The 21,567-nt window shown below is 50.9% G+C and overlaps 9 protein-coding genes across 9 annotated transcripts; 4 read left to right on the top strand and 5 right to left on the bottom strand.

The window, feature by feature from the left end:
* Window positions 1–182: 182 nt before the first annotated feature.
* Window positions 183–635, top strand: Asppvi_007818 (succinate dehydrogenase assembly factor 4; the record flags this gene model as incomplete). Its single annotated transcript, XM_043303701.1, has 1 exon — window positions 183–635. The coding sequence occupies one exon, from the start codon at window positions 183–185 to the stop codon at window positions 633–635; it is 453 nt and encodes a 150-aa protein (XP_043159636.1).
* A 351-nt stretch (window positions 636–986) lies between these two features.
* On the bottom strand, window positions 987–2,147 carry Asppvi_007817 (hydroxymethylglutaryl-CoA lyase; the record flags this gene model as incomplete). Its single annotated transcript, XM_043303700.1, has 2 exons — window positions 987–1,814; window positions 1,896–2,147. 2 exons carry the CDS (start codon window positions 2,145–2,147, stop codon window positions 987–989), a joined length of 1,080 nt encoding a protein of 359 aa, XP_043159635.1.
* A 270-nt stretch (window positions 2,148–2,417) lies between these two features.
* dph1 (2-(3-amino-3-carboxypropyl)histidine synthase) lies at window positions 2,418–3,826 on the top strand (the record flags this gene model as incomplete). The annotated part of the gene is made up of 2 exons (XM_043303699.1): window positions 2,418–2,595; window positions 2,667–3,826. The coding sequence occupies 2 exons, from the start codon at window positions 2,418–2,420 to the stop codon at window positions 3,824–3,826; spliced, it is 1,338 nt and encodes a 445-aa protein (XP_043159634.1).
* A 308-nt stretch (window positions 3,827–4,134) lies between these two features.
* Asppvi_007815 (uncharacterized protein) lies at window positions 4,135–6,918 on the bottom strand (the record flags this gene model as incomplete). Its single annotated transcript, XM_043303698.1, has 1 exon — window positions 4,135–6,918. The coding sequence occupies one exon, from the start codon at window positions 6,916–6,918 to the stop codon at window positions 4,135–4,137; it is 2,784 nt and encodes a 927-aa protein (XP_043159633.1).
* Window positions 6,919–8,907: 1,989 nt separating this feature from the next.
* Asppvi_007814 (uncharacterized protein) lies at window positions 8,908–9,508 on the top strand (the record flags this gene model as incomplete). The annotated part of the gene is made up of 4 exons (XM_043303697.1): window positions 8,908–8,954; window positions 9,013–9,102; window positions 9,175–9,338; window positions 9,411–9,508. 4 exons carry the CDS (start codon window positions 8,908–8,910, stop codon window positions 9,506–9,508), a joined length of 399 nt encoding a protein of 132 aa, XP_043159632.1.
* A 1,814-nt stretch (window positions 9,509–11,322) lies between these two features.
* Asppvi_007813 (uncharacterized protein) lies at window positions 11,323–14,928 on the top strand (the record flags this gene model as incomplete). Its single annotated transcript, XM_043303696.1, has 7 exons — window positions 11,323–11,446; window positions 11,736–11,853; window positions 11,915–12,014; window positions 12,072–13,518; window positions 13,568–13,664; window positions 13,718–14,503; window positions 14,562–14,928. The coding sequence occupies 7 exons, from the start codon at window positions 11,323–11,325 to the stop codon at window positions 14,926–14,928; spliced, it is 3,039 nt and encodes a 1,012-aa protein (XP_043159631.1).
* Window positions 14,929–15,586: 658 nt separating this feature from the next.
* On the bottom strand, window positions 15,587–16,575 carry Asppvi_007812 (F1F0 ATP synthase subunit 5; the record flags this gene model as incomplete). Its single annotated transcript, XM_043303695.1, has 4 exons — window positions 15,587–15,700; window positions 15,759–15,848; window positions 15,913–16,227; window positions 16,411–16,575. The coding sequence occupies 4 exons, from the start codon at window positions 16,573–16,575 to the stop codon at window positions 15,587–15,589; spliced, it is 684 nt and encodes a 227-aa protein (XP_043159630.1).
* A 472-nt stretch (window positions 16,576–17,047) lies between these two features.
* On the bottom strand, window positions 17,048–18,102 carry Asppvi_007811 (Mob1/phocein family protein; the record flags this gene model as incomplete). The annotated part of the gene is made up of 4 exons (XM_043303694.1): window positions 17,048–17,289; window positions 17,354–17,487; window positions 17,550–17,643; window positions 17,721–18,102. The coding sequence occupies 4 exons, from the start codon at window positions 18,100–18,102 to the stop codon at window positions 17,048–17,050; spliced, it is 852 nt and encodes a 283-aa protein (XP_043159629.1).
* Window positions 18,103–18,945: 843 nt separating this feature from the next.
* On the bottom strand, window positions 18,946–21,560 carry Asppvi_007810 (putative intracellular protein transport protein (Sat1); the record flags this gene model as incomplete). Its single annotated transcript, XM_043303693.1, has 3 exons — window positions 18,946–19,832; window positions 19,887–20,960; window positions 21,023–21,560. 3 exons carry the CDS (start codon window positions 21,558–21,560, stop codon window positions 18,946–18,948), a joined length of 2,499 nt encoding a protein of 832 aa, XP_043159628.1.
* Between the last annotated feature and the right edge of the window lie 7 nt (window positions 21,561–21,567).

Genomic DNA, 21,567 nt, shown 5'->3' with positions numbered 1-21,567 from the left:
CGACTGTGACTGTGACTGTGATGGGCCCAGGAAAATGCCGCGATATCGGGCGGGCCGCTTATCGGCCAAAACTTACGCAGTAGAAATGACTCGATGCCATCTCCGCCACTCCGCATTTCCAATAGTTTCACATATTCTTGACGGCTTGCCTGACACTTCTTCATTCTCCAACAAGAAACATCATGGCGCTCTTCTTCGTACCTCGTCGGGTATTTGTACCCTCCAGCTCTACTCTCAGAGTCTCCTCCCGATCATTCTCATGTTACTCCGTTCTCCGGAACGACAAGCCGGCTTTCGCATTCGGCCGGGGCCCAGCTCCTCCAAGACTACCGAAGGAAGAGCAAGAGCTCTTTGAAGAGCTTCAAAGACGATCGACTGGCGCATTTAGTACGCCTCGCGCCCCCCCCAAAGTCAACCAGTCACCACATTCCCAACCTGCCGCTGAAGAAAAGCCTGAGTTTAAGGCCACGGATAAAGGAGAGGAGCTTCATCCGGATCTGCGGCACAGTCTCAAGCCTGAATTCGAGGGTGAGAAGAATCCCAAGACTGGAGAAGTAGGGGGACCCAAGAACGAGCCACTGCGATGGGGGGCGGAGGGCGACTGGAGCTACGGTGGTCGTGTCACAGATTTCTGATTGTGCACTGGGATGATCCTACGTCCTACGTCCTACCCTTGCGACATTGCTATACTGGGGAGGCTTTGTACATTGCATCATTTAGCGTCTTGCATACCGGCTCCTTGATGGACTTGATCAGTGAAGAGAGATGCTGATCGCCCTTTCAATTGTACTATATATGAGCGTGGAAAGGATGTATGATCAAGAGAACTATATTAATAGTATATGACATGATGAACTACTCATTTAGAGACTCCTTGACGCTACTTGAAATATAAAGCCAGTCACAAAGAGGAAGTATACAATGCACAAGACATAGCTGAACATGGAAGCCACGGCTTTTGACAATGAAGGCAATATAAAAGGCTATCAAACAGCCTTATGTTCACTGTCCTGAATTCTCGCAAGAATCGCCTTTCCCGCCCTGCTCTCATTGAACCGGCCCAGCTCGCTGCTAATCCATGAGCCAATCTTGGACATCTCTTCCAAGTTGATACCAGTATGCATGCCTAGTCCATGCAGCGTGTGGATCAAGTCTTCAGTTGATACGTTACCAGTAGCACCCTTAGAATAAGGGCAACCACCGAGACCCCCGACACTACTGTCGAATATCCGAATGCCGTGTTCCAACCCCACTATGGTGTTCACGAGGGCTTGGCCGTACGTATCGTGGAAATGAAGTGCCAGGTCTGTGTTTGCAATACCGGCGGCCTTGAGTGCTTGGAGGAGCTCAAGTGTCCGTGGAGCAGTTCCCATGCCGGTGGTGTCCGCAACCGACACTTCGTCAGCGCCCATTTCAAGGAGTGTGGCCGTGATGTCCGCAACTTTGGCTGGTGGAACATCTGGACCTTCGTATGGGCAGCCCAAAGCCACAGAAACATACCCTCTAACCCTAATATCTTTCGTCTTGGCAAGCGCTACGATGGGGCGGATTCGCTCGAGCGACTCTGCAATGGTACAGTTGGTGTTGGCTTTGGAAAATGCTTCCGTTGCTGCGGCGAAGAGAGAAATTTCAGTAGAGGTTGGAGGCTTGGTCGCTGAGCCAGGTGTCTCTGCTTTAGAACCCGTCGCATCCATGACCTTGATGAGACTCTCAAGCCCCTTGACGTTTGGTACCAGGTAATTATAAGCAATAGCATGCTGCGACTGGGGTGGTGATTGGAGCAGATGTTCGCAGATTTCTGCTGTGCTAGCCATCTTATGGGACCCAAAATCAGTCAGTCGAAAAACTTCATACGTTACTTCAAACAGATCTGCTGATAATCATGAGATGTATACCTGTGGCACCCATTTCGCAGGTACGAAAGATCCGGCCTCGATGGTCGTCACTCCCGTCTTCGCCAGCTTCTCGATGAGCTGCAGCTTCGTCTCAAGTGGTATAGACTTCTTTTCGTTCTGTAGTCCATCTCGTGGACCTACTTCGACAATGCGAACGTGGTCCGAGGTTAGCCGCGCTTCTGTCGCAAAGCGTCGAGCAGGTAGAGCAGCTCGAGAGGCAGAGAACAGGTTCAGTCTCGGTCGGAAAGCCATGATCCAAGGGAATACAAGATGACCGGAAGACAACGTCAGTCGAAGAGCTGATAGGGAATGCGCGAGTATCCTAAGGAGAGGAACGAGCAGCTGCCATTGCCTCTAGATGCTTTTATCGAGCCGAGAATGCGGAGAAAAGCCGCTTGGTTACACTCGGCGACCCCACCTGATCCATCCGCCACCATCAATATTTGTGGTCCATCTTAGTCAGGATAGGAAAAGAAAATCGGCCCATCCCACTTTTGAAACGAGCAGAATCGACAGTCCATCATGACAGAGCCATTGATGTCTTCTGCTGCTCCAGAAACAAAGATGGAAGAGAGTGCATCGACTAGCAATCTTCGGCAACCAAAGAAGAGATTTGTCGGAAGACGTACAGCAGATGCGCAAGCACAGAAAGATGTCTCTACAAGTTCTAAAGATGTCGAGTCCACAAGCGTTCAACGAGGTGAGTGATCGGTCTTCAGTTTGTATGCTGATTCGCACTTGCAAACATAGGCTGATGATGCTTTCTGACAGTCGCGCCCCGAAAAAACCCAAGAACACTAAATCAAGTCCCGCCCGAGATCCTGGAAGATCCTGAAATCCTGGCCGCAATTGAACTTCTGCCCAAGAATTACTCGTTCGAGATACCCAAGACGATCCATCGGATAAGGACATCGGGCGCCAAACGTGTTGCCCTACAGTTTCCAGAGGGTTTACTCATATTCGCTACCACGATATCCGATATCCTGACGCAGTTTTGCCCGGGGACGGAGACTTTGATAATGGGCGATGTCACCTACGGCGCCTGCTGTATCGACGACTATACCGCTCGTGCTCTAGGATGCGACCTGCTGGTCCACTATGCGCACAGCTGCCTCATCCCAGTTGATGTGACTCAAATCAAAACTCTGTATATCTTCGTCGACATCAGCATCGACACCTCTCACCTGATCGCCACGCTAGAACGCAACTTTCAGCCAGGAAAGACCATCGCAACCGTCGGCACGATCCAATTCAACGCAACCCTTCACGGCCTCAAACCCGTGCTTGAACGCGCCGGATTCAAAGTTGTCATTCCGCAAATCGCACCATTGTCCAAAGGCGAGATCCTAGGCTGTACCTCGCCCCAACTCTCCCCCACCGAGATCGATATCCTCCTCTACCTCGGCGACGGCCGCTTCCACCTCGAATCCGCAATGATCCACAACCCTACCATCCCCGCATACCGCTACGACCCGTACTCGCGCACTCTCTCCCGCGAGACCTACTCCCATGACGAGATGCACACCCTCCGCCGAGACGCCATCAACACCGCCAAATCGGCCAGGAAATGGGGCATCATCCTAGGCTCGCTCGGCCGGCAAGGGAACCCGAACACCATGGCTATGATCGAGAACCACCTGAACGAGCGCGGTATCCCCTTTGTCAACTTGCTTCTGAGTGAGATCTTTCCCGGAAAGTTGGCGTCCATGTCGGATGTCGAGTGCTGGGTGCAGATCGCTTGCCCCAGGTTAAGTATTGACTGGGGCTATGCATTCCCGCGGCCACTTCTGACGCCGTATGAGGCCTTGATTGCGTTGGGTGTGAGGGAGCACTGGGATAGCGCGAACAGAGGTGTATATCCGATGGACTTCTATGCTAAAGAGGGACTAGGGAGAACAAAGCCTCAACAAGCTTTACAGGGGGCTGCTTGATAGTCACTTTCTATGAAAGGCATGAAAGGAAAAAGGTTACGATATTCCAAAAGATGATGGTCATGAGAAACAAGAAGTAATGCCGGAAATCTTATGTCAAACGCCGAGAACGTCTTAACAATAATGCGGCTTGGTGAAATCGTTCGTATTTCCTTTAGATTCATTTCATGATGCCTGTGGCTGGCTTGTAACAGCGCTCTGGCACAGATATGCTACACATACACGATGGCCTTTCTGGAATTTGAAGGCAGATCCCTCCCGCTAATCATACATTTCATCCAATAACTTCCAATCCTTCCAGCAGCGTGTCATGGCCCCTTGACTTCATCTGCGCTATCCGTGTTTAAATCGCTCGTGCTCCCTCTTCGAAGGGATAAGATGCTCTTGCTCGCTAGTTCATCAGCAGTGCGTTCCGCCGCCCGCCATCTCGTCACCGCTTGCTCGACATCTTCGAACATCTCCAGAGTGTCTTTGATGATGCCTCCTTCATCCGGTTCGGGGGCTTGCGTGCTTTCTCGTGACCCATTATCGCTGATCATCGGGAAGGCAGGTCCGAACCCACGTTGCGGAATGGGATTGAACATGACGGCGTTAGCGAACATGCGAATCAGTTCTTTCTCCAGCTGTGCCGAGTTGACTATGGCTTTGGGAGGAATGACGTCTTCAGTCTTTGGCAGCACTAGAACAGCGTTCTTGGAAGTCGTGCCTGCATTGGGAGCCGGGGACTCTCCATCTGCAGCTGGTGTGCTGGCAGCTTCTGTAGCTGCAGTCACAGCTCTACTGCCTTGATGGATGGACGACTTGATGGATTTCAAATCTTGCGGTCGATATATGAGATCTCGGTACCCAGGTGCATCTCGCTCAGCCAGCGGCTTCGCGAATATTGAGGCATGCTTATGCATGGTCACGTCATTCATTATGGGTGCTCCAGTTCTGGGAAAGTTACGAGGACACAACACGAATGATGAGGACAGTGTCGATTCCGGCCGGCTAGGCTCAGTCGGGATTGGCTCTGGCTCTGGGGCGTCACTGATCCCGCGTTTGCGTTTCGGCCTCCCCCTCCCTGGACGTTCTTCGGTCTGAGACAAAGCGGCAGCGCCTTTTCGGGCTCCACTGGCACGACCCTCCACTTCAGATGTCTCTGGGATATTAGCCGGGGTACCAGGCAACTCATGCTTGATCTTTCCAATAGGCCCGTTTCCAGCCTCGGCGACGGTTTCCTCATCGCGCGACACTACGGACCTTCCTCGGCTTCTTGAGGAGGTCGTGCTTCGATCCCGTTTCTTTCCAGCAGCGGACCCTGTGGCTCTTTCTACTTTGGCTTTCAGCCGCCCTTTAGGTTCCAAATCTTGCGCCAGGCTGGGTTCCTGAATTGCTTTCGCCGCCCTTTCTTCAACAGCGCGGCGTTTGTTTCGGCGGCTTCCTGTTTCTTCTGGAAGTGGCTCAGAAAACTCAATTGGCGATGAAGCTCTTTCACTAATAGGGCTGACATCCTCTGGCCGGGGTCGAACCGGTGATCTGGGCGACAGGGAAATGCTAAGCCGAGGTGTCTTCTTCCAAGGTGTAGAAGATCTCGTATCGACGGAGAGCTGAGGGCGATGGACACTTTGCGCTTCCGAAAGCAATCCTTGCGCTGCTCCGACAGGCGTCTGGTAACCCCGAGCATGGCCGTTGACCGCTGTTGATACGATCGGTGCCGAAGAAGGCCCTGGCGTAGAAGGTACAGGCGTTTGGGGAGTAGCTTGAATAGTCTTTCCAGGCTCGGGTTTCGCTGTGTGTTGGAGAGCGCTTGCGGATGGTCTCCCCACCGTAGCACGCTTATCTGCCTGTTGTTGCGGGTAGGTAAAAGGCGGTGGCTGCGGGGTCTGAGGTGGCTGATGTAAGGACCACTGCTGAATTATTGGCTGGGGTGTGGGATGTTGAGATGCTGAGACAGACGTGGCAGCTGAAGCACCCTTCTTGCCTGCAGGTCTGGCTGCTGAAGCTGGAGATGCAGCAGAAACAGGAGAAGGTTTGTGAATGTCATGCTGAGCTTGCAAGGGCGCTGCCGTAAAAGTTGGCAAATTGCCCGGGCTCGGAGTTGGGGCAGCGGCGGGCTTCTGCGAATGTACAGCAGGCCCAATCTTCGCCTTTTGTGCCGAAGACACTGTCGGAGGCACGGTGGCTGGTGCTTGTTGGACTGCCGAGGGTGCCTGACCATCAACCGGCTGTGGTTTTGAGGGTAATCCAGCAGGCGTGTGCGGAAAATGTTGAGCATTAGGCTGTTGAGCTGGCTGTTGAGCTGGCTGTTGAGCTGGCGGTTGAGTGGGCGGCACCTGGGGCTGTTGTATCGCTGCGGCCGCTGTCGACGGCGCCGTCGGTTGCSCTAGCTCTTCTTGCGGTGGCGAGGGTACAATATCCTTGCGCTGCGGTTCCTGCTCTACTTGCTTGACCTTGGAATCCAACGGCGGCTGGACTGCAGGTTGGCTGGGTTCCTGCCGAAGTTGCTGAGCGGGCCTTTCCTCCTTGACATCCAAGTACATGGGCTCCGGCGCAAAGTCTTGTTTCGCTTGTGATCCTCGTCCTGTGGATACCTGTACAGACGTTGGCGCAGGTGCTGCCTGTGAGGGTTTCTGGCGCTCCTCCTTCTGTAGCCTTTCAATTTCATCACTGATTTCTTTATATTTCCTTTCCTCGTTCCGAATCTCTCTAGTCGCGAGTTCCTTGTATTTGGCATATAGATGAGACACTAACTCGGGAAGAAAGCTAGCATGGCTTCTTCCCTTATCAACTAACACCTCCGGACGTGGACTCGCGATCTTACGTTTCAGCGGGTTAGTGGGTTGAGCGCCTTCGGGATGTACACCATTTTGTTCGGGAAGTGAGACGGCTTCGGCGCCATCTAGTCCATCTCGCATCAAGGTAGTGTATAACTCCTCGAGGGCCTCCGGCTTGAGCCTGTCCGCGTTGAATGCGACATTCTCGCGAACGAACGTATTGTTACGTAGAATATCGGAGATGGATGCGAAGTTGATAGGACGGGTACCCAAGGTGGCAAGAGACTGGAAGAAAAGGAGAGATTCAAAAGGAGTGTAAGCCGACAGAGGAGGCATCCCCCATTGCCCGTTCGCTCGGCCACTGGGGGAGAAAGATTTGGAAATGGGGGCCACGGTGATGGACGATGTCGGCGGTTGGCCCGATGGACCCGGATCCTCTAATCAACCAAACCACTAGAGAACGCGACCACAACTGGTGCGGCTAGCGGTTTAGACCATTAGTGCAGAAAAAGCAGGGAGAAAATCTCTCGAGGGAGACACGGTGTCCAGAAACCGACAAAAAGTGAGCCAGTAAAAATCGGGGGAAAAAAAATGCTTTGAGGCAGAGGAATTTTAACTTGAAAGGTTGTATTTGATGCGTAGAACGAATTCTTGATGGACTGAGAAAATGGTGATGAACACGTTGCTGGGTGCAGAGGGACGAGCTACTGCTATGACAAGACTGCTTTCTGGTGGTGGTCTCTGCTTCCTTCCAGAGAGGGAAAATTTGACAAAGGACCCCGACCGCCCAACAGAGGGGCTAAATCACGTGAATTATGTCCACTGATCAACATGCCCAAAATTATGTGGAATTCTGGTATCCAATGGCTACCTTAATGTAATTACTTTACAGTACAACCTMCTGTACCTTACCTCTTTCCAGGGGGCCCCTTTCAGATGCAGCACCTTGGCGATGACGCTACTTCATCTTGCAGCATGACGACAAATTGCATGTCATTTTTTATCTATATCCATACCATGCGAGGTGTGGTAGGTCCAGGGCACATTGGCATTAATCAACCATATTGGTTTTGGAGAATGAAGAGTCACCGATGAGAATCACACATTGGTATGCTAGTTGAGAATTCAAACTTTCAAAGTCTTCTGGGCAGCCATTCAAAAGACCAGGAGGTGCTTTGACCACTGACGAGCGCGTTACTGATGAGGAAAAGGAACAGGGGCTGAGATACCTATGAGAACCTTGCCTCAATTACTACTGGAGAATTTCCCTGGGATATCATTATTGTATGACGTCTGCCACTGGCACTTCTGATATGCTGGACGATAAAAAAATGCTGTGGCTTTACATGGCGATTACAAGGTACATACCTTAAAATGACAATACCCCACATCGTCAGGGGCTTCTCTCACTTAGGCAAGAAGCTCATGGAGTCAGCCTAGGTAGCAGGCTCAGAACCCCTTTCTCGAAGCTCCCTGTCCAACTGTTGGAAGCTGATAGTGGCATTGCAGTGCGCGCCTCCAAGTTGGGTAGATGGCTGATCGAGGAACAACAGAGTTCTCGTCTCATTGAACCTGCGGCATCTCCAAACATGAGAAGGTCAGGAAGTATACACAAAAGGAGTTCCTGCAGTGGCGGATGGTGGACACCAGAATGGAGCTTCTAATCTCCCCATAATTTTAGATTCGACGACTTGTTGTATGGAGAAATATCTAATTACTGCAGGCATGAAAGAAAAGGAGACAGGAGAAATAGCAGTAGACGACCTAACTAGGTCCCATAGCGCAACAACTTAGTACTACTGATCAACCTGTACTATCAGTTATTATTTTCATCTTCTTTGTTTGTTTCCAATTCCCTCCCTTCCTCATCAATCCTGCTTTGGTCTTTGGTACTCCTGCTGCAGCCGAACACCTACTTGTTGCGCCTTGTAGCTCTCCGACCGTGCACTGTCACGCTGATAGCCTCCTCGTTATTGCTCTTCTGCTCGGTTCGCAAAGCGGTTCCTCCCTTTGTGGTCTATAGGTCCAGCAATCAGTCCGGTCCGTCCATCAAGCTTTCTCATAGATTCTCAGCCGGTCCTGGTCTCATGCTACTATATTAATCTCACTTTAATTCTTATATCTCTTAATTTTACCTTTTGGCCGATAGACTGATCACCTTACCCCTTCCCCCTCCTGACGCACGCTCAAACACCCGTCTCCTTAACGGAACAAAGACGACCAACCGATCTGACAGCGTCTATACACCTTATCTTTCTCGATCGGATTGTACTTTCGTACCGCATTTGATCTCACATAATCGAACACTGTTGAGAATAGGGCAATATGTCGGGCATGGAGCAGGAATGGAAACCAAAGGGTCGCCCACAGTCGTTCGTCTTCCTGTTTGCGCCCGATATCAGAACGTTGGCGTTGACCAAGACATGGCAGGACCATGGCTCAGGCCTTTTCCTCAACGCTGGATAGCGTTTTCGCACTGGATTCGGATGTGGATCACCTGTCGCAGACTATAGATCAGAAGTAAGTTCTCATTAGAGGCTTGTTCATTGTATGACGAGACAGTTGGGTTGACCAACGGCCCCGGTAACTCAGGAGATTTCAAATGATTATAAAAGCGAGAGAGCTGGAGGAACTGCAGGCCAAGATCCGGGAGACCGAGCGACGTCTGAAAGCTCGTCAATCACTCATCGTGGATGGAAACGGCTCGGGAAACAGCGCAGGCGCATCGAAGGTAGACAACGAATATCGGACAGCAGGTAAGGAAAACTGACAGTGTTTTATCGGTATGTGTATCAGTGCGACTCACAAAAATCTCGTCCGAAACATAGAGTCCTCCTCTTCGACCGCGACATCTCCCACAGATTCAGCGGGGCAGTACTCCAGCAGTGACGAACAGCCAGAGCAAGACCGAAACCGCAACTCATGACTGATCTTTGCGGAATCAAGGCTGGTCTCGTCTAGTTTGTATGGGTAACGAATGCGGTTTCAGTGCAATGAACTTTACTCTTTTCTTCACCACCTTTCAAGGGACATGGCTGAGAACATCAAGTTTGCTGGTGTATTCTCCTTCCATTCTTATCGTCTTCSAACGACATGTACCCCAGATCGTGGACGATGTCGGAACGTCTTTTGTCCAGATTGCCATGAGCTTCTGGAGATCACCGCAGCCACTGGGGTACTAGGTCAAATCTGTGCATGTATATGCCGTGCGACAATCCTCCTCGCCTGGAGACTTGTGTTCACTTTGTTGTGGCATACAATGTGTTTATTGTTTACTACCACTTAATCATAATTTTTGTCATGCTGAGGAGACATCTTCCTTGCAATTCTTAACAGGTGTCGTCGTTCAAATATTGTTTCATTAAATAGATGATGCGGAAGGAAGAGTGAGTGTCTCAGTTTGACGCTATTTTTAGGGGAAACCTGCATGAGCAGGCGACGAGTCCGTTGCACTTTAGATAGAGCACTTTCTCTGGGTGTTCGATCAGTTTATCAGTGTCCCAGTAGTATGAAAATAATCCTTCCTTATTCGGCTTGACATGAAGGAATCTAGTGTAGTCTTCTGCTTGGACTTGAGAGCGAGCAGCAGATAAAAATCTCAAACACAAGCATTTAATCTACATGAGATCCGTCTGCTCATCACAAATCTGGGATTTATTAACTCTGTACATCTAACTCGTTCCTTTCTCGTACGAGCCGCTTTCCACTCGCAGCGACGAAAAGTGGTAGTAGTACGCCACTGCCTTGATTCTTTTCCTTGCAGCCCAACTGATGCTTTCTGAATAGAAGGCTGCTGAAGAGCTTTGCAGCGTTTAGCATGATATAATGCGCTTGTTGAACATTATTCGATCGCCAAAAAAAATTCCCAACTCAAGGGGGCAGCATTCTGTACTTATACCCATAGATGCGATACAGTGGACTCGACGTTAGATTATTGCAATTTTCATGTCAATCAAACTTTGTAGCCGCAGAGAATTTTGGTCCTGAGTTTCCATGCTAGAATTACAGGGGATTAGCTCGCTGCAATTGAAAGATACCCAGAAATTCACACTGGGAGGCAACCGTCATTAAGGAATGCGGTGGAAATGCTTGCGAACCTGAGATGTAGATGATCCCATCTGGCATTTGGCTTGCGATAGCCATTGGCCTCTACGTTATCAACGAGGTCCAATCGAGTAGATGCATTATGACGGAGACGAGTATTTAGTTATATTTACTACTTCTAATCAAAAACAATTATGCACCATTATATATCTAGCTAAATTGCATACATTCTCCCAATCTGCTTGACCGTCGATGATGTCAGATCTCGCCCTTACTGTCGTACCCCTCTGATGCTCCACCTTCACAGCTAACAAACCTTGGAAATCCCCAGCAATCCAGAAAGATGCGCCGAGCGAACGAGTCCAGACTACTATGGCTATCAATTTCTGATAAGCCGCTGCGGTCATCGGACGAATCAGGTTCTGCTGGTCCCTCAGTTATTGCCAATCTGTCTTGCTGAGCTGTAGCTAGCTCCTCTTCAAGTGTCCTCTCGCATCCAATGTAACTACACCCAAGGTCAAGGAACAGAGCTTGCCCTGTCGGCTAGTTTTTGGTAGTAGTAGTAATATTATTATTTGGCGTGCCCACACATTCGTTCTTCACCCTTCTTTCTCTTCTGCTTTCTATCTCAATTACTTACGTGTTTCCTTCTGTCTCCTACATTCTCCGGAGTATCGATCTCCGGTTTATCTAGCCATGGTTTTGATTGACAAGCAAGAGTACCTCACCCAAGAGGAACAGCGTCTCAAGGAGGACCGTCAACGGACCAGATACTGGAAGAAATGGGGTCCTTATGTCGCAGAGAGACAATGGGCCACAGGTGAGTTCTCATCCTACTCATGAGTTGCTTCAAGTGGCATCACTGGTAATTCGGAGCTTGTCCGCTGATAATCTCATTCCCGGCCGTCTGCAGTCCGAGAGGATTATTCGTAAGTGCTTCTCTTGTTTCGTCGTTCACTAAGTCTTGGACATTGTCATCATTGTGTCCAATGCAATGCTTTCTTACAATTACTGATGAATAATCAGTGAAAATGGAGACGCGTGGAGTTGTAAGTCCGTCTTATCCACATGTGAATTGCGCGGGGCTGATCGACGTATCTTACGGCTAGATTTCTCCCACGATCACTCCCGGTCAAGAACATATCGGTGGGGCGAGGATGGAATTGCTGGTGTCTCGGATACCCATGGCTTAGAAAATATCGCTTTTGCCTTTTGGAATGAGAAGGAGTACGTCCACGCTCCCTGGATATGCGATCTCGGCTGCGTTCTGACATTGACTGTTGAACAGCGACTTCTTGAAGGAGCGCCTGTTTGGATTGTCGAATCCTCAGGGAAATCATGGTGAGAGCATCAAGGAAGCTCACTTTCACCTGGATAATACCCCGACCGTAAGGAACTCCCGTCAACTGCTTAACTATGCGTTGCACTGACATGCGCGTTTCTAGCACTCGTACATGAAATACCTTTACAAGTACCCTCAGAAGAAATTCCCCTACCAGGATTTGATTGATGAAAATGCGCGGCGTTCAAGGCAGGACCGTGAATACCAACTCCTCGACGCCGGCGCATTTGACGATAATCGCTACTGGGATATCTTTATTGAGACTGCCAAAGAGGGAGAAGATGAGGAGGAACTCATGTTCCGTGTCATTGCTTACAACAGAGGCCCGGAACCCGCTCCGTTGCACATAGTCCCTCATGTGTGGTTCCGAAACACCTGGTCCTGGGGGTATGAGAATGAGAAGGAGAAACCCTCAATTGAGAAAGTGTCGCAGCTTACAGCCAAAACTTCTCATAAGAAGCTGGGAGAGCGATACGTACGATTCTCGCCTTCTCCAGCTGTCGGCGATAGTCAGGAGGATGTCATGCCTCGTATGCTGTTTACTGAGAACGAGACGAACAACGAGCTCCTGTGGGGCACTAAGAACGACCAGCCCTACGTTAAGGATGCCTTCCATCGCCATATCGTCAACGAGGAGAAGGATGCCGTTAACCCCGCCAACAAGGGAACAAAGTTCGCCGCTTGGTATGCCTTTGACGAGGGAGACGGCATCCCTCCAGGCGAGTGCGCAGTCGTCCGCTTCAGGTTCTCCCGCAAGAACGAGCAATTCATCGACGAAGAAGTGCTGGATGATACAATCGAGCAGCGAAGGGCAGAAGCTGACGACTTCTACTATCGAATCAGCCCTCTTCCAATGAGTGACGATCTGCGTAATATCCAAAGACAGGCATTTGCGGGAATGATGTGGACGAAACAATTTTACCACTTCGTTTGGGACCAATGGGCGAACGGAGACCCTGGAATGATACCACCGCCCCCGGGAAGGAAGCATGTGCGCAATCAGCAATGGAAGCATCTATACATTGATGACATCTTGTCTATGCCGGACTCTTGGGAATATCCTTTTTTCGCTGCTTGGGATACAGCTTTCCACTGCATTCCACTGGCCATGATCGATCCGGACTTTGCGAAGAAGCAGCTGGACCTCCTTACTCGTGAATGGTACATGCACCCGAATGGCCAGCTCGCGGCTTATGAATGGAACTTTGGAGATGTTAACCCTCCTGTGCATGCATGGGCTGTCTTCAGAACGTTCAAGATTGAACGAAAAATGTACGGCCGGCAGGACCTTGACTTCCTGGAGCGCGTTTTCCAGAAGCTGTTGCTGAACTTTACCTGGTGGGTCAACCGCAAGGACTCAGAAGGCAAAAATGTTTTCGAGGGCGGTTTCCTGGGCCTGGATAACATTGGACTGTTCAACCGTTCTGAGCCTCTTCCAACTGGAGGTGTCTTGGAACAGGCGGACAGTACCGGCTGGATGGCCTTCTATTGTCTATGCATGCTCAATATAGCTCTTGAACTGGCTAAGCATCGCCGAACCTACGAAGACAGTGAGTCAACGTTGTACTAGGTTATGGACTTCTCACTAACTGAAGCTAGTTGCGTCCAAATTTTTCGAGCACTTCCTTCTCATTAGTGATGCTATGACTTTCAAGTCAGGTGGCAAGGAATCCTCTCTGTGGAACGAAGACGACGGGTATGTGTAATGCAATAGTCACGAGGGGCGGGCTAGTAGCTGATCCTTCTCAGTTTTTACTACGACGCGATTTCTTACGGCGAGCCATGGACACAACAGCTTCCTGTGAGGTCGCTGGTGGGCTTGATTCCTCTGTATGCGGTTCTCACGCTCGAACCTGAGCTGATTAACAAGTTCCCTTCATTCAAGAGGAGAATGGACTGGTTCATTGAAAACAGGCAGGATGTTGCAGAAAGAAACATTGCCAGCATGAAACGGCGCGGGAAGGACGACCGACTCCTTCTGTCACTGGTAAGTAAGGATCGTCTGGAGAAGATTCTCAAGAGGATGCTGGACGAAACCGAGTTCTTGTCGGAGCACGGTATCCGGTCTATGTCCAAGTACCATGAGAAGCACCCGTATTCCATGGACGTCAATGGCCAGACATTCAGAGTCGGCTATGTCCCAGGCGATTCCGACAGTGGATTGTTCGGAGGAAACAGCAACTGGCGCGGACCCGTCTGGCTGTGTGTCAACTTCTTGCTTGTTGAATCCCTTCTCCGGTTCTACATGTTTTATGGGGATTCTTTCCAGGTGGAATGTCCCACAGGCTCTGGAGACTACATGCATTTGGGCCACGTTGCCGAGGAGATTCAGCATCGTCTGCAGCACCTCTTCGCTCGCAATGACCAAGGTCGCCGAGCTGTCAACGATGGCTCAGATCTCCTCGATTACGATGAGCACTGGAAGGACTACATGTGGTTCCACGAGTTCTTCGATGGTGACACCGGACGCGGACTGGGGGCGTCCCACCAATGCGGATGGACAGGTCTCATCGCCAAGGTCATCCACGATACCGGGTAAGTTTATCTTCGAGAGCCTGACACTCCATCCCCACACCGCTAACCTTCTCTGCAGAGTCAACTGCCGCCTCCCACACACCCCCCGCTCCCCCTTCGCGGCCGCATCGCACTACTTCGACGACATCTTCACCCGCTCAGGCCGGCCCCGTTCCAGCCGCAAGCCCAGCTTCCGGCGCTCCTCGACCACCCGCTCCATCGGCAACCGCAGCGACTTCGAATCAGCCTTCACCGGCGCCGAGACCCCCGCCGCCGAGATCCTGTCCGAAGACGAGCATGACCGCGGAGTCCCCCGCAACGGATTGGACGAGCACGTCTCCAATTACGTTGCGAGCCAGCTGCAGCGCGTGAGAAGTTCTGCATCCATCGCGGCTTACGACGACGAGTTCGAGGCGCAGGCTGACCGCACTCCGAACGGTCACTAGACTTCCTATGTGGTGACGCACCGTTGTAAGAAGTGGGTTCCGGTAAAATCGAAGTGCATGCGCATGTTGACACTGCGTTATATCGTTATACATAGTTGATCTAATGAGATAGAATTGCATTGCATACCTTTTTTGATTGAATTGACATACTTGTAAACCAAGAAGGATCCGTTATCGGTGTGCTCAGACAGAGATTGTTCGAGTCTCTTCTCTCCATATCTATATCTCATTCCTATATTTGTTTCTTAATAGGGAATTTCTTGCTTTTCGGCAAAGAAACCGCTGGGTTACATACCAGGACATGGATACCGGGGCGGTTCGATACGTGCTATATTCCTTATTTAGATATGCTATCGGATATATCAACCCTTGAGAATGGCCACTCAACGGTCATCTATCAAGACACGAGGCATAGCATAGATATCTACATATTCTCACTACCTCATCCACATCACGCCCTTCCCCTCATGCTCGCACACTATAAAATAGAACAAAAGATGAAATGTGAATATCAAAGTGGAAACGAACTGTCATCCTGTCCATTCATTGCTTTCCAGAACTCGAGGATTGTCTCTTGGAAGCCGCGCGGACGACGCACGACTATGGGACTGTACGATACATGTCAAAGGGAAAATCAAATTCTAGCCTATTTTATAATCTACAGAACATCGGTAAGGGCCTTGTTGAGCTTGGCGATCTTGGACGAGACGCTGAGGTCGATGGTGCGGTCGCCGATCTCCAGGACGAGGCCGCCGACGATGTCGGGGTTGACCTGTTACACAGACATCAGCCAGCCGGTCATGAGTGAGGGGAGAGAGTGATAGGCGTACCTTAGTAACGATCTTGAGCTTCTTGCCCTGGCTGAGCTCGTGCTTGGAAACGGCCTTCTCAAGGCGGTTGATGGTCTTGTTGTCGAGTTCCTGCGAGAGAAGCTAAAGTGAGCGACAAATCCGGTGGGATCGTAAAGCAATAGCCAAAACGCACCTGGGCACTGGTGATGGTAACCTCCATCTCACCACGGTGAGCACCCATCAGGGTCTCGAACTTCTCGCAGATGCCCTCAAGGAGGCCGAGACGGTTGTTCTCAGCCAGAGTCTGCAGGAAGTTCTTGAGGATGTCGCCCTTGTCGCTACCGGCGATCTTCTGGAGCTCCTGGACAATCTGCTGCTTGTCGCTGGCGGACAGGGTGGGGGCAGCGATGATGTCGGTCAGCTTGCGGTCGGCCTTGAAGGTCTGAGCGAGGCTAGAAAGAGCCTTGGAGGTCTGGTCGAGAGCGGAGGACTTGGCAGAGGCAGTGTACTATTGATTTAGCTGTTAGTTCGAATTCAATGCCCTCTAATGATTCCTGGATGAACGATATGGATTTTGACGCGATTTGCAGGCGGAGAGGGGTGATTCGGGTCAAAGGAGCGGAAAAAACGCAGACTATGACCCAATCCGCAGAGCATCGAAGGGGCATCCAGAGAGAAATGCAAGTCGTACCAGAGCAGTGGCATAGGTACCATCAACGCCGAAGAGAGCCACGGGGGGCTTGACGTTCTGAGCCGGGGTAGCATAAGTCCTCAAACCGTTGAGAGCGGCAGTGCGAGGGACGGAGAACTGCTGGGTGGCACGCAGGCCAAGACGGGCGACACGAGCGGTGTTCATCGTGGCGGTAATGTGAGAAGACCTCGGGGGGAGGGAGAGTGGAAGGATATAGGACGTGGGAACGTCGTTTAGAGGGGTGCAATGGCCGTAGGTCTGCTGCTGGAGAGTCTCACGAAGTTGAAGCGACGTCCAACTTCTCCCGGTTCCGGTCACGTGAGTTTCCGCACACGCCGAGAATTTCGGGTTCTCTTAGTGATAGCCATCCCTCCTACAGCATGAAATGAGCGAACTTGAAGACAAGTGCAAAGAACATGCTGACAGAATTGGTTTACTTCAATACTAATGCATACTCTTACATTGAAGAATCTCTCTCACTAAAAGATGTATCAAGGACAGAATTGTCTCTGCCACTCTAGGAAATGGATCTGAAAGAAATGCAAACACCCTAACGCCAATATTTCCTCGACCTGCCTCCGACCGAGGAGTATTCCGACCCAGTCATCAATCATCAATCGCATTCCGAGAATAGAAATCAGTCACTCCGCAACATGCTGTCGACGAGATCTCCAAGTGGACCCCAATAATCCTTGCCGGTCGCCAGCCGATGTTCATCAACGAATAGAACATAGTGTTTGAAACTGGTATTGAGATGGGGCTCGAGTCCCAAGTGCACAACCACGGGGTAGTGGTGGCAGTAGATGTGCGCATACACGCGATAAAGTCGCTTGAAGATCTGGCGAATCAAACTTGAGAATGCTTTGGGGAAAGGGACTCCTGTTATACTCGTCAGCCTGCCCCATCTTTGTTCTTGAAATGAAGTCCAAAAATGGTGTCATACCAAGCCTGCTTGGGAACATCTGTTCGTTGTCGATATTACTCTGGACCCAGGTMATCAGATGTTCGATGTACTCCGGCGCGGACATCTTGGTCGGTCGCTTGAAATTCTCCGAGTCTTGCCAGAGATACTCGAACCTGTCGCATCAACCTTGGTCAGCTGCAAGCTTCCCATTTGTTACTGAAGTGAGAGGACCTACTCATCGGTGGCTTTCATCTCCGGACATGACTGCGGGGAGCAGAACTCCGTGATGGCACCGTAGAGGAGGTTGATCTGATTGTAAAAGTCGACCACTAATGCGAAAATCCACCTAATTAGCTATTTCCAAGACACACTCAGGGCACCGCAACAATCCCTCCAGTAGACTCACCATTGACTGCAAGCCACTCATTCAGATCCTCGCCCTCAGGGAGCTTCACAGCCTTCCTCAAACTCCCGCTCCCCAAAGTCGCCTCTGCAAACTGCCTCAGCTGATAACTGCTCGTGCCCTTGGCAGCCGACCGGGGCTTAAACGGCGCCCTGGTTCGCGCATTGCTGGGAGGTGTCAGTCCACACAGATTCTGCTTGAGCGCGCGAACAGCAGGAGACAGGTAAGAAGGTGGCTCCGAAAGCGGACCACGGAAAGTATGGATAGTGCTGCATGAGATTGACGGGGTGAGGGCGGAGAGTTGGTGTGACGGCGGTGCAGACGGAGAAGTAGATGAGGAAGAAGTAGAAGCAGAGGGAATAAAGGGTCTAAAGGGCACGAACATGGTGGTGATAAGTGAAGCCATCCTATCTCCGCTCTGTGACCTCGACACCTCTCTGGAGGTATTCGCTATAAGAGGACAACGGCGTTTCTTTTGATTTTTCCCGTTTCGGAGGTATGGACTGTAAGTCTTAAAATGTGACTGATCTGCGGATGCGTTGCTGAGTGCGAAATGCGCCTACATTCCAATGCCAGAGGGTCAGCTATCAATCCGTATGGGGTGTTTCTGATCTCTGGAACCTCGATCTCACTAACCGGAAGAACGACGAAGGCTAATGCTTGGGAATTTCTGGACGGTCGGCTGAGAGGAGGGGCAAAACGCGAGAAAATAAAGTCGCGTTTCAGAAGGCACTCAGGCACAAGGGGGATGCTATATCTCCGATGTGGACGATGAAGAAAAATAAAAAAGCAAACAAACAGATTAGCTGCAGGAAACGCGATGATCAACAAGCAAGCTTAAACTTGACGATATGACGAGTAGACCTGGACCTGGCCTTCAGCTGGCCACAAGCAGGAAATCCGATGGATCCCACAAGCGGAGCAGTCTGACGGTCGGGATCCATGGATGCCTCAAGGGAGCAAGACGGAAGGCCCCATTGGTTGCCCCAGTGACCACTGTCATCCAAAGACTTCACTTCTCTGTGATGTCAGACTCGATTATCTAGTAGGTGTAGTTTATCAGATACTGATTTAGCTACGCTTGAGGGTTAAAGGATTTATGAGATTATATCATGTTGGTGAGCGCTGCTCTACACGAGTCTCACGAGAAGACCATGGGGAAAATAATCCGATTCATTCGAAGCGCTATGGGGTATGATCAACGCTCATGCAAGAAGTACATATACCTCTAAATAGAATAACCCTCGTTTTCTTCCGGGAGCCTCTCCCGAACAGTCTCTCCGTATACCGTGACGGGGATTGCGATCTCAAAGGACTCACAACCGAGATTCTCCAGGCCTGACATAACCTGCCCACGGTCGTCCTCGGAAACCACTTCAAGCAGCCTAGCACCGGAGAGCCCTGAACTCAGCTCATGGTGTAAGTTGGTAGTCACAAACTCGAACCGTAACTCCCATTCATGGTTGACTCCGGTGGTGATGATAGTCGGCGTTGCGGATACGGGAACTGCAGGACTGAAAACAACTCGTGTGGAATAAAGCGTATTCTCGAAGAAGGATGCATGCACTCGCCGTGTGGCTCGGTGGATGCTAGCGTTTGACCGAACTGCCAGTGAGGCTGCCACCTTCTCAAACGACTCCAGTGTGGCCCGCAGAGCGTAGCATGGAAGTGCGACATCTGTGAAATTCACCGTGGCGGTGATTGTTTCCCCCAATCGATGTGCCGGCCGGTTGAGCACCACCACAGCGATGCGGCGCCCATTGCGGGCAATTTCAAACCGGTTGGGGCTGCGCGCCGTGCTTATTGCTTGATTGCTTCGAAGGATGGCCAAGTCAATTGCGTCTTTGCAGGAAAGCGGGCCGGCCAACGGTTCATAACTTGAGGAGCGTCTTGCATTGACAAGATCTGGTGGTTGCAGTAGATTTTTGCGAGATTGTTGCTCGAGGAGTTCATCTACATAGGAAAGAAATTCTGGTGCTGACGTCCATACATGCCCGCTAATGCTCTTATTCTTAGACACTGGCGGGGGGGTAGAGCTTATTTTCTGGACCCTGGCTTCGTCTCGAAGAAGTACATAAGGGCTCATCAGGTTATGACCAAGGATCTCTCCTTGACCTAAGAAAAATTAGTGACAGGTGTCAAGTAAGGAGGACGACCGATAGGACTTACTGTTCACTCCGCTGAAGACACGGAAGGGGATAGTGATGCGATTCACGCGCTGAGGTTCGTTAGACCCACTCGGCCTTTGAGTACCTATGACTAGATTATATGATATCTTGATAGCTTTGCCCTTATGGCTTGCAGGAAGTCCCTTGGGAAGAGTGAAAGAGAAAGAATACGATTGTTCTTCTCCTGGTGCCAGTCGCAGATCCACAAAAAGAAGAGACTGTGGAGTGGATAACAAAGGTATCGATCGTGACGAAGTAACGCCACGCATATCACGAAGACCATCGAGTTCATTGTTGGATAGAAGACCGCTTATGGACTCCTCTATCGCATTCCACTTGAAAGCACCCCAGAACCCACCACTTTTACGGCTTTTGTCGCTGATTGATGCGGATCCACCACTTCGCATACCAGCTGCATTTCCCTGGCTGCCAACCACCCCTTTTCGTTTGACTTCTTCAAACGCCGCTTGATTGATTAATGAGCCATCGACGGTAAAGGATGCGCTGACTTGGGCATAGCCCATGAGGAGGGTTTGGCCGTTGGGTAGTCTCGGTCCCGTATCCACACTCGAAAAATGACGTGCGTGACGGGGAGCACTCGGCCGTTGTGTATTTGCAGAGTAATTCGTGTATTCAGATTGAAGAGTCTCTGAGGAGTTGTCGCTGGCGGAGTAGAACTCGCCGCTGCTTCTATGACTTCCACTCAGGCTGGATGTAGAGAGTATTCGTGTAAGCTGGGGTAGGTGGCCGGGTGGAGGCATTGCTGGACTTTCTTTCCCATTTGATCGTCCTGTCGACACAGAGCCGGTATTCTCATCACTAGATGTTGCCGCAGGAGACAGGGCCGGGCGATTGCTAGGATCGGATGTGGGAGCAGGCGGGAATTTGAAATCCATAGGCGGCAGTTGATGGTTGCGTCCAGGTGTACGAGGGGATCCTAAAGGCTGAATGGGTCTCTGCCCGTTGGATCCAGAGCGATTAACTCTGCTGGGCCCATCCACGTCTGGCCTCAGATTACCCAGGAATTGGTTGCCGCCAGCCTCGGAGGAAATCCCGCGGACGGTATTTCGCCCAGCTAAGTAACGGAATACATGAGTGTCATTGATCGTCAAGTCAGGGATGTAGCACGAGCCTCACCTTTTGCAAAGCCATCTTCATACCCCTCATACCTTCTAGGTACGACTTGCAAGCTCGCAGAACGACCATGGCCCTTCCCCGGCCTGGAACGATTAAACTGGACCGACGACCTCGGGGTTTTATCCCCAGTTCCTTCACTTTCAATTGACAGTATAGACACGGAGCGCTTGTGCTCGTGCCCGGGGTTTTGGTTATTTCGCGGGGTTGGGGGGGGAAAGCTGTGCGAGCCGATCAACGGGGAGCTCAACGACGAGGATATTCGATGCGAAGGACTCTTCCTGGGCGCAACGGGAAAGGAGCGGCGGTGAGGACTAAACAATGAATTTTGAGGAGGTTTCAAAGAGAAGTAGGACTCGGAGTTAGAGGCCTGCGCATTGCGAGCGCGAGACTGCTTTCGCTGATGGGAAACCTGCCCTCCATTGTTTGTCTCCACGTCTGTCTCTGTCACGTTCTTGAAGGTGATTATACATTCCACATCTTCCCCTGCAAATATAGTCTGGTCTTTCCACTTCACAAAGACCTGTATGTCCGATTGCATGGCGAGG

Source organism: Aspergillus pseudoviridinutans, assembly GCF_018340605.1.
Source record: "Aspergillus pseudoviridinutans IFM 55266 DNA, scaffold_5, whole genome shotgun sequence".
In the NCBI taxonomy this organism is placed as follows: domain Eukaryota; kingdom Fungi; phylum Ascomycota; class Eurotiomycetes; order Eurotiales; family Aspergillaceae; genus Aspergillus; species Aspergillus pseudoviridinutans.
The sequence above is the reverse complement of the archived record's forward strand: the minus strand, read 5'-3'. Positions and strand labels throughout refer to the sequence as shown.